The following is an 18,221-nucleotide window of genomic DNA, read 5'->3' on the forward strand; positions in this document are numbered from 1 at the left end:
TTGTTGTGCTGGCCCTACACTAGGGGGGTGCTCACATCAGCCTATGCCTAACTCATGTTCAAGTTCCTCACCTCACTCTATGGGATTCAAAGGGGTGTATTCTTCAGCTTCTGAATACATCTAAATGGTGGTATATCTCTCTCTCTCTATGTACCATTACCTTGTAGGTTGAATTGGGTAGACCTCTCGTAGAGGATTTCTCTCTTCAGAGTCTAGGATCTCAGACAGGTTGCTTAGCATTCATTCTTCCCTATATTCCTCATCCTCATTGTATTCATCATCACTCTCCTTCGTGTATAATTTTAGGGGAATACAGGCGGGACCCTGCCCTCTGTTTAGTCTTCTTCTTGGCCTGGTCTCTACCCTGGAGCTTCCGCGCTGATGGAACCTTACAAGCTGACCTATTGGCAATAGGTGATTTTTATGTAAGTTCCTCTCTGATCCAGGCCCCTTTTCAGGTTTTACTCAGTATACAAGCAACCCCTTTAGTTTTTCCACTATAATATATGGCTCTGATTTCCATCGATTGGCTATTTAATGCTTGCCAGGTATGCCCAGGTTCCTAATGAGAACTCGGTCGTTCACTTGTAATTCTTGTGTAAGGAATCGGGGAACACGTCCCCTGCGGCGTGTTCCCTCCTTACCTCCTGCTGCACAGCATCCCGCTGCAAGCGGTCGGAGAGTGCGTTCCTCGCGGCGCGCTTTACAGCCTCTCGCGCACCTTACAGACCGTGCGTGCCCACGGAGGGCTTTCTAGGATTACACGGAGCTTGGCACCGCTCCTCCGCTGGTACCACGCGGCCGCCCCGCATGGTGCGCACACGTGAGGCACATGCACCACTCCCCAGCTGCGCGTCAACACTAATCTCTTCCCACCTGTCTCCTACACTTTGCAGCCTTTCCCTTCTTCCGCGGTGGCCGCGTCTCCGCTCCTCCCACTCAGTCCTATTCGTCCAGCTCTCCTATATCTGCTCAGCCTTTCCTTTCACTGTTTGGCTGAGCATAGTTCATGGTAGCCTTGTGTTCCCACATCCCTGCCTTGCCTTGTTCCTGTTGTGCTTTAACCCTCTGCTGCGTATCTCTTCTGTGTAACGACCCGGCTTGACTTTAGGACCTCTCTCTGGATTACCGACCCCGGCTTGCCTCTGACCATCCACTATTCTCCATCCCTGATCACGGCTATCGGACCAACTACATTCCTACTGGCTCCAACCCCAGACCACGGCACTCCGGACACTGACTACTCTCCTGGCATCTACCTACGACCTTGGCAAGTATTAAGACTAACCCACTCTCTCCAGCCGAGACCTGGCGATCATGACTATCCATCCTCCAGACTAGCCTCCACTGGTGTGGGTGCGCAGTTTCATACTTTCCCACCTCAGTACCGGGGTCCCGTCTTGTTCGTGGTGAGCACAAGTGTTACATCTTGATCGTTCACTCTTTTATGATACCGGCCTTTATTTCCCAGTTGGTAGTCTCAACCACAGTAGTAGCCAGTTTATATACCTCTTTCAACTGTTCTTTGACCCTTTTGCACAAATTGCATGTATGTTATAGGAGATGCACCAATTATAGCCACATGGAAACACAGATCGATTGGTTGCCGGGCTTCCCCCCAAAAAATTAAATAATATAGGGATTACCCTATAGTTTCATTGTGGGTACAATTGTGCACATGCACAAGGTGGTGCACATGTTGACTCCATTGTTCTTTTGCCCGGGTATTCAGTGTGCCCATCATGTTTAATAGTGTCCTATTAAATCTCTCAGGTTCTGGGTCCCTCTGTGGATGATACGGTGTCATTAGAGATGTCTGTACCCAACATAGAAGTAGCAATTCTTTAATATGGTGGCTCTCAAAATCTCGTCCCTGATCAGAATGGATTATAGCGGGTAGTCCATAGTGAACAAAGTATTTGTCCCACAGGACCTTGGTGACTGTAATGGCTCGCTGGTCTTTGGTCGGGAACACTTTTGTATATCTGAAGTGATTGGTGACCACTAGAATATTGCTAGTTTTGTACTATCCGATTCTAGCGACAGAAAGTTCATGCCTACCAACTCCGGTGGCCCACTGCTGGTGATATTTACTAGCGGAGCCGCAACTCTTACAGTATCCTTCAATGTCTCTAGCCATTCAAGGCCAGTAGAACTGGTACCTAACTAGTCTCAGCATCTTATCGGTACCCAGATGACCATGGTTGTCATGAAGGGAGCTGAGTAGCATCTGGCGGTACTTGTAAGGGAGTACTACAGAGGCGACCAGGCAAACCTAATGTGGGGGCAGCCGCATTTTAAAAATAGCGCGGGCGGCGCGCGGCAGTCTTCGGCCGAGAACCGGCCAGTTTTCCCGCGCCTCGGGCGCTTTCAATAGTAAGCGCCATTAGCGCTTATCTATTGAAGCGGCCGCCGCGCTGGAAAATCCATTTTTAAACGGAGAGAAGACCCGCGGCACTCCCGGCCAGCTCCCGGCGAACTTTAGATTAAAAGCTGCCGCAGCAGTAACTACTTGGTTACTAAGTGATGAGCTTTCTTGCCAATGCAGAACAGTACTCAACTCTTCATTACTGGATTAGGCCACTGTCTCACTAGCAACCAGCTTTTGGGCTGCGTCCCTGTGACTTCTTGTTGCTCAATGCTGACCATACTTCTTATAGTCCCAGATAGTATAGTCTTTTTTGCCTCCTGTAGATCCTGCCTGTTTAACTGGGGCAATCCCATCATGGCTAAATCCGCAGGATGTGTAGGCAAGGGGTATACTTGTGGGAGATATACCTATACTGTCAGCCATCCTGTTTAGTTTTGCTGTCGTTATACGTCTGGGCATCTCAATTTGTTTGCACAATGTTTGTACTCCGGTGGCTGTAATATCCACCCACTAATTATCAGTCTCCCGGGTATCTATGTGAATCTATGCATCAGTGTCAATGTTCTGTCTTCCTGGTGTGTATTTCAAACTAAAATTGTATGTGGCCAATGCATTTAGCCATCTACTATATGACCAGTGGCATCCAATGTATCCAAAGAGAGGATATAGGTGAGAGGGTTGTTACATTTGTGCACCACAAACATTGCTCCATTCAGGTAGTCGTACAATTTGTCCACTACATCCCATTTCAAGGTCAAAAACTCAAATTTGTGCACTGGGTAATTCTTTGCTAACAGGGCTAATCCCCTGCTCACAGATGCCACAAGCCCAAGTTTATCTGAATGTTACTGATATAAAGTAATACGGCCCACAGACCTTCCAGACTGACATCCACATCAGTGAGGCGAGCCTTGAACACACAAGATGGTACAAATAACAGACAAAATATGGACACTTACTTCAGGGGTTGGACAATGAAGCAATCAGGTACAGGATTGGCAATTCATTCAGCAATACAGGTTCAAATGAAGACATCACGAAAGACACTGGGTATAGGGCTTACACTCGTTTATATGGGGTTTCAGCCCCATACCCTAACACTGGGGGCCTAAAAGTCTACCAGACTTGTATCTGGTCAGGAAACCCTTTTGTCTGTAAGTGTGAATTATGGCACTTACAGACCACTCAGGCTCTGCGTTTCTCCGCCCTATTGTACACAATCAGAGTGGTCAAGTCTTTGATTAGGTGGGCTGTTGTAGACAAAGGGTTGCCCTCCTGAGCATTAACATAAAGCAGAGCCAGTAACTTTCCCGGGCTTTTATACCAGCCTTGCAAAACAGTATATTCTTTAATATCTACATTTATTAAAAGAATCCGTTCTGTGGGTCTGAGCGGGCTGAAATTTGCCAGGTCCTCATGCCGGAGGACCTTTGCCATAGTGGCCAAATATCAGCCTTCCATGACCCCCAGAACCGGAGATACAAAAAGCATGTTAAAATCCCCTATCAACTTTAATGGAGGATTCTCCGCTATAAGCTAAAAGTAATCACTGCACTTCACTCTTCCATTGAAATCAATGGGCTCCGCCGCTATAGGCTTTCAATGGAGCAACTCCGCCATTGAAGTCAATGGGGAAATCACAATTTTCACATTTGCCCATACTCCGTCTGGTTGATCGGAGAGGGCTCGAAATGGCCATGCAGTCATGCCTGAGCAGTGACTACATGCAACCAAAATCCCAGCCCTCTGGTACTCACAGAACCAGAGATATAGGTTTACACTTTATACACATTTGGACTTAGCCGTTTCAAAGCCACGCGGCTTTCTCCGCCATTACGGCCAATAGTAGGACCCTCCTGGCCGGCGCGACCCTTTCTCGCCGCAATTACTGGTTGGACCCTGTTGGGATCAAGTGAGGGGTTCCTAACATCTAGGGGCAAAAGGAATTTTATTTCTAGGTGCCCTAGAACAGAAGTTCCCACGCCAATTGGCCGTGAACTTGACCGAGGCCCTAGTTCCCACGCCAATGGCGCGATCAAAGCTCTTTTGTGACAATGTTTCCGCTCTTGCGGTTTTGCGGTCTGGCTGGCTGCCAGCTTGTCTCCGGAGGTCGGCTTCCAGGATTCCCCATTGAACTGGATGGCTCCATTGACTTTCAATGGAGAACCGCCGCTCCTCCTCTCGAGCGCCACCTGCAGGTCTTCTACGGAAACAGGCCCAAATCGCCGGAAACTCCATAGGATTGTATTGAGCCCCAATGGCGACCTATGGAGAAACTGCAAAATGGAGCCTGCAAAGGCGGGAAAAGAGACAAAGGGCCATAAACACAAAATTAACATAAACCCTTTCCCTCCCGCATAGATCCCAGTGTATGTGTTGGTGCAGACACTGGAATGGGAACCATACATATTCACAGGGGGATACACAGTTGGTGCTGAAGCAGGGGCATAACTACAGTACTGGACATCATTCCAGTTAACCCCTTGCCTCCCAGTGCGGCCTACAATATGTGGGATGCACGGGCTGGACCTTTCAAAGACGGATTTACGAACATGTTTACAACATTAAGAAAGGTTTAACCACACACAGTGTATCACATCACTTTTTGATCCACCATGATAAGAACCCCAGAGGTTCGATTTGTCAGCCCATTGAATTATGTACACCCAGTTGGAGAGGGGGTGACAGATTCAAACATGTTAATAGACGGGAAGCCTTTTGGATATATGAGTTGAAGCCTTTTGGATATATGAGCCTTTTGGATATATGAGTTCAACCCTCTCTCCAAATGGGTTGAATATTGATTTTGAACTTGGGGCGTTTCTGGTTAACTAAGGCTTCACCAATCTGTTATTGGAATTTTGTTATAAACTTTGTAACCAATTTCTCTATTTAGTTAAAATATTGAAGTGTGGACCAAATGAATGGATTTATTAATTTTTAAGTACATAGGTCTATATATGACTAAGTCCTTTAAGATGAAAGGGAAATTATTACTGTATGACATGTGTCCTCCGAGTGCTTAGATATCCTTATGCCACTCATTTCTATTTGTATTATTTGTAGTGTAGTATTGTTGGGTTATGTATTGTATGTTCTATGCAGTTTGTTTTAGTGTTTTAGTGACAGGCTGATATGCAAGTTCTTATGTTATGTATGTACCACTTTAAATATCAATTGGCTGTTGATTGATAGGCGTATATAGGAGTAGTCTTGTATATCCTGTTTATAGCCCCTTCGGAAGTAGATCATATCTACGTAAAGCGTAGGGCGGGTGCACGTTGTTACCCTTTGGACTTATTCAGTGAGGAACTGTGTGCTGTGAGATCAGCATTACAAGCGGAGAGGTCTGTGTGCCTTTAATCCCGCGGGTGTACGTGCGCGGGCGTGCGTTGGATGCCGGGTAGAGGAGGAGGAGCAGCGTGAGGAGGGGACGAGCCACACGTGTTGTCGGCGTGAGCGCCCTAGCGTGTCTGTTTCCCCCAGCCCGGTGTTCCCCGTGACTGCAGGGAGACTTTGGTGACGGCTTTGGCGTCACAGAGTTGGAGCTCTGCGGGACCAGTACAGGGATATCTTTGGACATTTACCGCAGCTTGTTACTGCCTGATATCACCCTGCTTCTTGTAAGTAGGGGTTTGATTTTACCACCTCCGGATCACCAGTTATTTCTCACTGTCTATGGTCCTTTTTTATGACATAGTTCACTATGTATTATTAAATTATTTTAGTCTGTTACTTTTGAGTTTGTATGTAGTGTCTTTAGCATAGGCTGTCATTACCCAACAGTTATATACTATGATCTGTTTTTGTTTGTCTTCTCTCTTTTTACATGACCTGTGAGCAACAGTGCGGATTCTAGAGGATCACAGGACTCATCTTTTTGGACATTATCTGGCGCCAGGTTTATTTTGTTTCACTTGTTAATTATATAGGAATAAATCCTAGCTATGTCTGCTGGTAAGGAAGCGTATCGCACAGCAGATGCTGATGCAAATTATAGACTATGGGGACGCAGTATAAGGTACAGCACCCCAAACTCACCTTGGCAAACTTGATACCCTCTACAACTCAATATGCCGTTTTGTCCTCCAATGCAATTACAACACACTAGGTAAAAACCATCTCTAAATCCTCTCATTGAAGCCTTTGCTGTGTGTATTATAGTATATGCAAGTGACAATGCTAGGTAAAAACCATCTCAAATCCTCTCATTGAAGCCTTTGCTGTGTGTATTATAGTATACACTGGCGACACACTTTATTCGAGCTCGGCTAGTCCCACGAATTCGGGTATACCCGGGTGTATTGAGGTTTGTGACTGTTTTCTGCCCGAGTGCATTGAGGTATTTTCCCGGCAGGGATTGAAGCATTTTATTCCCGCTGGCTGCAATACTGCACAGTATATATATATATACTGCATTACAATTCATGAATTTATGCCATCTGGTAGACACGCGAAGCATTGCAGCCTATTAAATCCTAATCATTATCATTTAACAGATCAGCCGCCCGTCAGCCAGGCATGAACCCAGGCTGGGAAGGCAAACGCAACGGGGCTTGTCAGAGGTGAGGAGCGGCGCATTCCAGGTATCTGCCAGGTACATACTGGGTATTTGCTCGAATAAAGTGTGTCGGTGCAGTATGCAAGTGACAAAGCTAGGTAAAAACCATCTCTAAATCCTCTCATTGAAGCCTTTGCTGTGTGTATTATAGTATATGCAAGTGACAATGCTAGGTAAAAACCATATTTGAATGCTGTTTTCTGTCTACCCCTAATAAAATTAAGTGTTGCCACCTAGGCAGGGAACACCCTGTGTAGAAAACCATCTGTTGAATGTGTCTCAGATGTGCTAATTAAGCAGACAGAGCCACACTGTCAGGTGACTTTTTAGGCCTATATAAACCAAGTCAGAACAGCTAGTCTGCTTGCAGCCCATATCCAAGTGGCCCATTATAAGTGGCATGATTACTGAACAACTGAAGTTTAAAAGGAAGGTCAAAAGAAGTGAGGAAGAATTGGACACCCCCAACTGGCCCTGATTCCTGCATTTGAACTACGCTGGAAAGGAGGATATCATCTATACCAGACTGCATCATTACTGCTGTGATGCTGCCTTTACCATTTATATTTGCTGTGACTTCACTTCTTCTCAAATTATGCACTTCTTTCTACCAGCCTCAGCATGTCTCAAACTCTATTCATATATCTCCATCTCTCCTTTCTTCACCACTTCTCAGTTCACATGAACTCCTTTCTTACCTGCGTCCTCTGACACCATACAGCTATATCCCCTGCACTAAAAAACACCCCTACAAATCCTCCTCACACATTCTCTTTCTATCCATGCTTCTCCTCCTTGCTTCTGGGGATATCTCTCCCAATCCTGGTCCCTGTCTTATTTCTACTTGCTCTCGTCCTCGCCTCCCACATGCAACTTCTGCTCCTTCTGGTGTTAACCCCTCCAACCTCATACCCATCCCCTGCCACCCTCCCTCCTCTCTCCCTTTCTCCTGTGCCCTTTGGAATGCTCGCCCCCTTTCTAACAAGTTCCTCTCTGTACATTACTTCTTTCTCTCTCACTCTCTGCTTCTCTTTGCTATAACTGAGACCTGGCTCACTCAGTCTGACTCTGCTCTGGAAGCTGCCCTCTCCTATGGTGGCCTTTCCTTCTCCCACACTCCGCGCCCTGGTGGCAGGGGTGGAGGCGTGGGGCTCTTGCTCTCCTCTCTCTGCCGTTACCGAACCCTTCCTAGTCCCCCCTCTCTTGCTTTTCCCTCCTTTGAGGCTCACACTGTCCAGATCTTCTCTCCTCTCCCTGTCCATGTGGCGGTCATCTATCGCCCACCTACCTCTACTCATCCCCCTTCTGCCTTTCTCTCTCACTTTGAATCCTGGCTCTCTTTCTTTCTCTCCTCAGACTCCCCTGTTCTTCTCCTTGGGGACTTCAATTGCCACATTGATGACCCCTCTCTCTCTTGGGCTTCCTGCTTTCTTTCTCTAACCTCTTCTTATGGCCTTAAACAGTGGACTGCAGCCAGCACACACAAGGATGGCCACTACTTAGACTTGGTTTTCACTAAAAACTTCTCTCTCTCTGATTTCTCCATTTCCCCTTTACCTCTATCTGACCATCACCTCATATCATTCTCTCTATCTCGCTTCTCCCCTTCTCCACCTCCATCTACCCCCCGGTTCTGCAGAAACCTGCGCTCTATTCACTTACCTGACTTTGAGTCAACTTTAAGCTCCTCCCTCTCCTCTCTCAGCTCTGCTACAGACCCTGACAACCTGGTCAGGAACTACAACTCTGTCTTGTCCTCGTCTCTTGATCTACATGCCCCACTTTCTCTCTGCCGCACTCGCCCTTCTAACCCTAGACCCTGGCTAAATTCCCACACGCGCATGCTGCGTTCCTCCACTCGTTCCTCTGAACGCCTCTGGAGGAAGTCTCACACTCTCGCAGACTTCCTTCACTACAAATTTATGCTATCCTGTTTCAACTCTGCCCTCTCGCAAGCTAGACAAGCCTACTTTTCTGCACTAATCAACATGCACAAGTCTAACCCATGCCGACTGTTCTCTGTCTTTGATACTCTACTCAAACCACCCTCAGCTGCCTCTCCTTCCTCCATCTCCGCTCAGGACTTTGCTGACTATTTTAAGGAAAAGGTGGAATCCATACGGCAGAACATCCCCTCTGTTTCTTCCTCCCATCCTACACCTCTTCCTAACTCTCCTCCTGCCTTCCTTGACTCCTTTTCCACTGTCTCAGAGGAGGATGTGTCGCTGTTGATCGCCTCTTCTCCCTCTACCACTTGCCCTCTTGACCCCATTCCCTCCCATCTCCTAAAACCTCTAGCTACTATTATAATCCCTACGCTCACACACATTTTTAACTCCTCCCTCTGCTCTGGAACCTTTCCATCCTCCTTCAAACATGCAACAGTCATACCATTACTCAAAAACAGCAAGCTTGACCCTACCTGTCTTTCTAACTATCGACCTGTCTCCCTCCTGCCTTTTGCCTCTAGACTCCTTGAACGTCTTGTATTCTCTCGCTTGCTCCATTTTCTCAACACCTATTCTCTCCTAGACCCTCTACAATCTGGCTTCCGCACTGCTCACTCCACCGAAACAGCCCTCACTAAAATAACTGACGACCTCCATGCTGCCAAAGACAGAGGTCATTACACTCAGCTCATATTACTCGACCTCTCAGCAGCATTTGACACAGTGGACCACCCTCTTCTCCTCCACATTCTCCATACTCTAGGTATTCAGAACAAAGCTCTATCCTGGATCTCATCCTACCTCTCCCATCGTACTTTTAGTGTCTCTTCTGCTAACACCTCCTCCTCCTCTATTGATCTCTCTGTGGGGGTACCCCAGGGCTCTGTCCTGGGACCTCTTCTCTTTTCTCTGTACACACTCTCTCTAGGTGACCTAATAACATCTTTTGGGTTTAATTATCACCTCTATGCCGATGACACACAAATATACTTTTCAACACCTGACCTTACACCTGCTGTACAAACCAAAGTTTCTAAATGTCTCTCTGCTATATCATCCTGGATGGCCCTCCGCCGCCTTAAACTCAACATGGCTAAAACAGAGCTCCTCATACTTCCTCCCAAACCTGGCCCTACTACCTCCTTCCACATTACTGTTGGAACTACAATCATTCACCCAGTAGCCCAAGCACGCTGCCTAGGGGTCACACTCGACTCCTCTCTCACATTCGCCCCTCACATTCAAAACATTTCTAAAACTTGTCGCTTTTTCCTCCGCAATATAACAAAGATACGCCCTTTCCTCTGTTGCTCGACTGCTAAAACTCTGACTCAGGCCCTCATTCTCTCCCGTCTTGATTACTGTAACCTCCTGCTGTCCGGCCTTCCTGCCTCTCACCTGTCTCCCCTACAATCTATCCTAAATGCTGCTGCCAGAATCACTCTACTCTTTCTTAGATCTGTCTCAGCATCTCCCCTCATGAAATCCCTCTCCTGGCTTCCGATCAAATCCCGCATCTCACACTCCATTCTTCTCCTCACTTTTTAAGCTTTACATTCTTCTGCCCCTCCTTACATCTCATCCCTAATTTCTCGTTATGCAACATCCAGACTCTTGCGTTCTTCTCAAGGATGTCTTCTTTCTACACCCTTTGTATCTAAAGCCCTCTCCCGCCTTAAACCTTTTTCACTGACTGCCCCACACCTCTGGAATGCCCTTCCCCTCAGTACCCGACTAGCACCCTCTCTATCCACCTTTAAGACCCACCTTAAGACACACTTGCTTAAAGAAGCATATGAATAGCACTGTGGATATTCTCAACACGATACATAAAGCTTGGCCCCCTGCAGACGCACTTACCAGAACTACCTCCTACTGTCTCTGTACGTTCTACCTACCTACCAATTAGACTGTAAGCTCCTCGGGGCAGGGACTCCTCTTCCGAAATGTTACTTTTATGTCTAAAGCACTTATTCCCATGATCTGTTATTTATATTATCTGTTATTTATTTGATTACCACATGTATTACTAATGTGAAGCGCTATGTACATTAATGGCGCTATATAAATAAAGACATACAATACAATACAATACAATTGGTCATAATTTGAGTCTAGGCGCAAAGTTAATTTTTCCTGTCTTGCCTTCAAATACTTTCTGGGCAAGCTACCCATCTATCTGAAAAAGCTCCTCACCCCTACCACATGCAGCACTTATCATCTGAGATCTGACTCATTGGGGCATTGGGGTGCTGCCTCACGGATAGACTGAGTATTTTTAATTAGATATTTCATATGTAAGTATTATGTACTTGATTTCTATGTAAATATTTTATGTGCGAATGATTAAAAGTTAATTTTTATTTCACTCATTAAATCATTCAGTTCACAGCTTCCCCTCAGATTCAATATTATGTCACGTATTACATCACATATACTGCGTATATCTTTATATGCCAGTATTGTGTATACTTTGGGATTATAATTTACTAATCCCTATAGCCCCAGTGTTTGTTGTGACCTCTAAGTAGTTGTGCACTGATTAAGAGACCTTGTTTTTTTTTATTCATATTCTCTCTCTTTTTTATGTTTATAGAGACTATCTGCACAAACATACACTAATTGTAGACACACCACCCCCTAAAATCTTGTGTTTGGGGGGCTGAAATGCGCCCTGTCCCTACTATAGGCAGGACTGCTTGCATTGCATTGCATTGCCTCCCCCTCCTACAGGGCACAGTCAGTAACCTCTGTATAACATGTTGCATGGAGCCCAGCAGGGAGGGGGCAGGGAGAATAAGCTGTACCAGACTCCAAAAGTTAGGAGGAGGAGGGGTGTCCCTCTAGGAGGAGGTGCTGCTTCTTGCTGACGTTGCGAGCCGCACTCCTCACATCTGGTTGCCGGCTGTGCCTCCCCTGGTGAAGATGTACGGGGCGGTGACACTCCTGCCTGTGCTGCTCGTGTGCCTGGCCCTGCACCCTGTGCCGGGAGTTCAGGGCTTCAGGAAGAGAGGACCCGCCGTGACTGCAAAGGTGACTGGGGGCGGAACAACTAACTTGGGGGAAGGAGGCAGCTCCTGATCCACTACAGGGCAGGGGATGTGGCAGTGTCCTGCAATAGCAAGGGCTTGGTCAGGGGGGGGGGGGGGGGGAGGGGGGCTGCTCTGTAACCTAATCAGGGAGACATACAATGCGTTGCTGGCCCTTGTGGTAATGAAAGGGTTAAAAACAGCACGGGTTCTCTCTCTTTAACCCCCTTTAACTGAAGCGGTTAAAAGGAAAGGGGGGAACCCAGTCAGATTTCCCTGAATCTGATTCGGTTATAATGCAGTTCAGACCCAGCGAATACTGAAGGGAGGTAACAATGAGTGCAGAACCCACTGCCACTAAATGAGTTAACAAGCAGAGCAGAAGCTCTTGGCATTGAATGAGTTAAGCAGTAGTGCAGATGTTCCTGACACTGAAGGGGGCAGTTTAGGGGCCGTGTGTTAGTATCTGCTTCTTTGCATAGAGTGAGCAGCCTGTATCCCTATAAACTATATACAGTACAGTATATAAATAAAGACATGAGGGACTGTCAGGAATATACTGTAACTAAGGCCAACTAGTGGTGGAGCTAGCCAATTGCAGGCCTAAAGCGTTGTCCTTCCTATCTTTATGCTTGGCTAATCTACTTTTTAAAGAACAAAAAATAACCAGCAGATAGTTTTTATCACTAGCGAGACTACTATCATTTAAGGGCTCTCCTATATTTATGATTAAGACCAGAACACCTTCCTACTGTCTCTGTAAGTTATCCCTACTTACCACTTAGACTGTAAGCTCTTCTGGACAGGGACCCCCTTTCCTAATGTTACTTTTATGTATGAAGCGCTTATTCCCATTCTGTGTTATATTATTATGTCACGTGTATTACTGCTGTTAAGCGCTATGTACCTGCATGGCACTATATAAAGACATACTGTACATCTTATTAAACACGTCACTGCCATTAGTTTACTTTTGTGGGTTTTGAAGTATTATGGCTAATTTTTCCACTGTGATTTTACAAGTTACAGACCTGTCATTTTTCTGTGGGTCTCACTTATTTATTTTTTGCATTGGCAGTTTTAAAATAAAAAATAAAAAAACATGCATATTTCTAGGAGCGTTTCTATTTACAGTGTATTTCCTAATTAATTTTTTTGGAGAGTGAGTACAAAAGTGCAAACTAAATTGGGAGTTGGCCAGTATGCTTGTTATATGTATGTATAGCACCATCCATGTATATGGCGCTACACAGCAGTAATACACATGGCATAATAACATAACACATAATGGGAATAAGCGCTTTAGACATGAAAGTAACACTAGGAAAGGGAGTCCCTGCCCTGAAGAGCTTACAATCTAAGTAGTAAGAAGGTAGAACTTCCAGAGACAGTAGAAGGGTGTTCTGGTAAGGCTACGTCCATAGTGCAGGCTACGGCGCGAGCTACGTAGCTCGCCCCGAAACAAACACCTAGGACAGCAATGTAGTAGTGCATAGTGTGTGCACATGCGCTACGGGGCGACCAGCTCTTCATGCTACAAACCACTTTGTATTTCCGGCGTGACGGCCGGGGTCACGTGAGCCGTTCGCCCAATGAGGGCAAACCAGTTCCTTGACATCATGTCCGCGCCCCCGACATGCCTCCCTGTCACCTCTGCCTGCAGGACAAGAAATATCTCCTGCTGCAGGCGAGCGTGCGCTGCGCCGAGGAGCGTGGAAGCTTGCGCGTTCCTCTATGGACGCAGCCTAAGTGTGTCTGCAAGGGGTCAAGTTCAGTGCATCTGAGATGTATGGTACACAACAAGTGACACAAAAAAGACCCAATGCTTAGGGGTGAACAGATGTCCCAGTTTAGGCTTTGGTCCCGCTGCGTCCGGCGGGCTGCGCGGCCGCGCAGCAGCGGACCACCAGCCCCTTTCCTCTAGTGTGGAGGTCCCAGGTGGCTCCTTACTACTTGGCTGACTGTGTGCTGTGATGCGTTAGCCGGCCGATGCTGCAAGCTCCTAGTGCTTTGCAAATCTGACGCGTCACGTGGTGCGGCAGTCAGCCAATGAGGGAAGGAGGGGAGGGAAGGAGGCGGCTTGGGAGGGGAGCAGGGAAGGAGCTGCGGGGGAAAAGTGTGTGAGTGTATATGTGTGTGTGTATGTGTTGTGTGTATGTGTTGTGTGTATGTGTTGTGTGTGGGGGTGGTGCTGGGGGGGTGGACGGCACCACGATCTCAGACCTGGCAAAGTTTTACCACGCACCCCCCTTCCCCTCCTCCCCCCAAAAGCCCCCCCCCCCTCCCGCTCCGGCTCCCTACAGACCGCATATCGCGGTCAATTGCCTGTCAGCACGCCGCCTGTCTGCAGTGCGGGCGCGCTGACTGAGGGAGTGGGGCCTTAGGCGGGACAGTCCTGGTTTTTTTTTTGGTGCTCGTCCCAGGTCCTGACTTTTAAAAAAAAAATGTTTAATTTTGTTATCTCTTGCATGTTAGATTTTTAGGAGCGATGGCAAAATTTGTTCTGGGAAAAATATGGTCACCTTACCAATGCTACATTCAAGATGATAAATAATTTAGTACATTCATATCTGTATTCTTGCTTCATAAATAAAATTCATTTAGTTCAATACTTTGGCCAAAATATTTTAAACCTACAAACATGTCACAGTAAATCCGTGTCAGTATGTCCTACATTACCGATATTATACTGTCTCATACATTTCTTCCACTGCATAGAGAGAAGGGGAAACTGAATACTGCAGCCAAAAGGCATAGGCTGTGTGACATATATGTGGGCTATTGTGAGGTTTATAACAGCCAACTGCACTACCCATATGCTTCATTAAAGTCTTGTGTTTTAAGATGGACCTTAATGGAGGAGAGAGGGCGCTAGTTGAATATTGAGGGGATGGACATTTCAGAGGTGTGGGGCAATCAGTGAGAAGTGTTAGGCCTTGGCCATGTTTACCGCTTGCTGGCGGAAGCGTGCTGACGCGCGCTCCCGCTCAGCACTGAGCCCCTACAGCCGCAATTAGAGCGGCTTTAGTAGGGGCTCACCTGCGCTTCCGCGCGCTTGCGGAAGCGCAGGTTTTAGGGGAATTTAAAATTCCCCCGCTTGCCAGCGCGGCAGGCCGGTCACGTGAGCGGTTCGCCCAATGAGGGCGAACCAGCTCCGTGACGTCACTGGCCCGCCACCGGCCAGTGACGCGCCCGCCCCTGGCCCGCCCCCTTACGGCGAGCAGGACAAGCAACCGCAAGGCCAGGGAAAGCATCCACTTTCCCTGAGCCTCAGCGCGCATCAGCACGCCAGCGGTAAGCATGTCCAAGGCCTTAGGTGTGAGAGGGATGTATTGTCCTCTGTGTGCAGGTGTATCCTGTATAGTCAGGGTGTCCACAGCAGAGGTAAGTCCTTCAGTACACTGCAACATTTGCTTAAACTCTTTGTTCCATGATCCCTTTTTTTCTGGATTTTGCAGTCAAGGATGATAAGATGGAAGTTCTTCACCCATTTCTACTACTTCTTTGACACATTGGCCTTATTTTACAACAATAAGCGTAGTAGAAAACCACCAACCCCAAGTGTGAATTGCAAACCTTTTGATTATGATGCACACACCAGCTACTGCAGACGTGCTAAGGGACATATGGATGGGAGTTAAGGATGCAATCCATTCAGTTTTAAATATATATATATATAGCTCGCAAGAATAAAAGCATTTAGTTAGCCACAGAATGGTATTGTCTATTCATTTTTTATTTTATATATATATATATATATATATATTATTTTATTTTTTTAAATATAATCAGCCTTTGATTACCTTTATTGGAAACTAATTACCTGAGCTACCAATCGATTAGTTCTCTCGTGATCGATCAGCAAAATCCTGCTTCCCAGGGTTCACCAAATGGCTGCCTTTCAGTTTCAAATCAATCCTTCAGTCAGTGTAACAGCAGCTATAATGTATTCTTATATTACTACGGTAACATTATCTATTGTTACAGTTTACGACTCAAACTGCTGGGAATTTTGGCAACTAAGTATCACAAACGGGAAAGTGTTAGAGAGGAGGAGGTGGGTTAAACCTGCTATAGTAATCAAAGGATGCACAGTATATTAAAACGCATTAAAAATGGCATTAACAGTTGAATTTTAAAATGAAAAATGCTTGTAAGTAATATCTAATACTAAAAAACTGATTTATTAAAAAAATAAAAATAACACATGTGGGATATTGCTTAGATTTCTCCTTTTAAGTTGAGCTATCATCTAGAGCAGGGGTGCGCAAACTGGGGGGCACAGCATTTTCTGGGGGGTGGGTGCGGCGCTTACAGAGGCCCAGCGCTCTTTCCCACAACATTTAAATAAAATGCCGGGGAAGTGCGCAAGGCCTCTGTAACTGCCTTTTACCTGCTCTCCAGCAGCTTCTGGTGACGCGGCGTCAAATGACACGCAGGGTCAAATGCATGGCAACGCGACGTCACATGATGTTGTGACGTCAAATGACGCTGCCAATGCCGGAGAGAAAGTAAGAGGGGGTCGCGAGCAGGGGGGTGTAAAAAGAAAAACATTTGCACACCCCTGGTCTAGCGTGTGTGGGCCCAATAGAGTGTATACAGCAGTGTAATACTACTTGGCGTATGGTATATATTTTTTCCAGTGGTTTTGAATTATTCTTGTGCTTATACCTTGTTACCTTCTGCTTCTAACTTGTAGGTCTTCTTTGATATAAAGATTGGAGACCGAGACGCCGGCAGAATTGTTATTGGCTTATTTGGAAAAGTTGTCCCAAAGACCGTGGAGAACTTTGTTGCACTGGCAACTAAAGAAGTAAACCTCTGACTGTTTTCATTGGCTGTTATGTTTGCGTACAATACCAGTAATCCTTAAAGCAGCAGTCCCGGCTGCTTGTTTTATTTTATATATATATTGTTTTTTTGTTTCTGTTTTTTACATAATTGCTCCCCCAAAGCTGAAACATTTTCATCTCCACGGACCCCTTGGTTGCCAAGATATTTGCAATTTTTTTGTGCCATTGTTTTCTCCCCTTCAGGGCAATGTAAAATGGCTGCCAAACTGTGGGCCAATAGGAAGCCATAACAGATAACATTGTAGCTTCCTATCAGTTCGCAATGCACGTTTTGAGCGGGATTGCGGTCTTAACCATTTCACATGGATAGCATAAAAATTACAACAAAGATGAACAGCTATGCTAGAAGAAACCAACATATAGCAATTTTGGGCTTAAGCAAATAAAAAATAACATATCTAAACTATATTAAATTATTAATCTTTAAAATAAAGAAATGTGGTAGAAAAAGTATTTCCCTTAGTCAGTATTTTAGCCTCATTCTTAATAATTTTATAAATCACAATTATAACCAGTAACTTAACCAGTATCTAGGGAACTGGGGGCCCCCGGAAATTAAAATTGTTTGGTTCAACTCTAGGGAACCGCCGGTTCCAACCCGTAAAAAAAAATTAAAATGGAGGTCAGTTATGGTGGATTGCTCCTTTAAACACATTGTATTCATAAATAATGTAAATTAGTATATTTATATCTCTCTTTGCTCCTCCTATGCCAGTAAAAACAAATGTGGGAATTAAGCCCCCCCAAATGAGGGGAAGGACAAAATATTAAACAAATCAGGTTTCATCAGCCTCTAGATAATGAAGAAAAAAGGAAGCAGCACACAGCCAAACGAAGACAGGGACAAAATGATTAAAAATAATAGTGTTATTTAGGCTATGAATAAAAAGGAGGAAAATTCTCCAACGCGTTTCACACCAATGGGTGCTTTATCAAAGCGATTAGTGAAAAATACATTGGAGGATTAAGAATTAGACCAATAAGAATTAAAAGAGCTATAGGTTATCTGAGGAAGCGAGTAATATCCATAATGTCATTCAAACCTGATGGAAACGTACTTCCCAACCTAAAATGTCAATACTGTTCCCTACACAAGAGCTGGAGATCTCTATCCCCTAGTCTACTTTGGGCAGATGCAGTTTCAATACCTTAACATTTTAACGTTTGTGTATTGCAATCATGTACAATATGTAAATGGATCAACAGATGACAGTGTTTTACCCTTTTCGAACAACTTTTTGGTATTCTTAATATTTCTATGATGTTCCAAGGATGTACATTTTTAAACAACTTTTAGTCTTCAACAGACGACAGAGAAGCCCAATGCTACATCCAACATGACAGAAATACACAGTAAAATACTTATATATTCTTTTGAAGTAGGGTCATTTAGTTTAACCATTTGGCCAAAGCGTTGTAAGCTTGCGAGCCACGTCAAGGCAGACACCCGTTCGCAAG

General features: G+C 45.6%; 1 protein-coding gene across 1 annotated transcript in view; it reads left to right on the top strand.

The window, feature by feature from the left end:
• The first annotated feature begins 11,717 nt into the window (after positions 1-11,717).
• The window catches only part of PPIC (peptidylprolyl isomerase C), a 30,444-nt gene continuing 23,940 nt past the window's right edge, over positions 11,718-18,221 (top strand). Inside the window, exons 1-2 of the mRNA XM_075600920.1 lie at positions 11,718-11,914; positions 16,610-16,723. Of these exons, the coding sequence (XP_075457035.1) occupies positions 11,807-11,914; positions 16,610-16,723 (222 nt within the window). The 5' untranslated portion in view covers positions 11,718-11,806. The remainder of the gene's footprint in view (positions 11,915-16,609; positions 16,724-18,221) is intronic.

This window comes from Ascaphus truei, chromosome 1 (assembly GCF_040206685.1).
Source record: "Ascaphus truei isolate aAscTru1 chromosome 1, aAscTru1.hap1, whole genome shotgun sequence".
In the NCBI taxonomy this organism is placed as follows: Eukaryota; Metazoa; Chordata; class Amphibia; order Anura; family Ascaphidae; genus Ascaphus; species Ascaphus truei.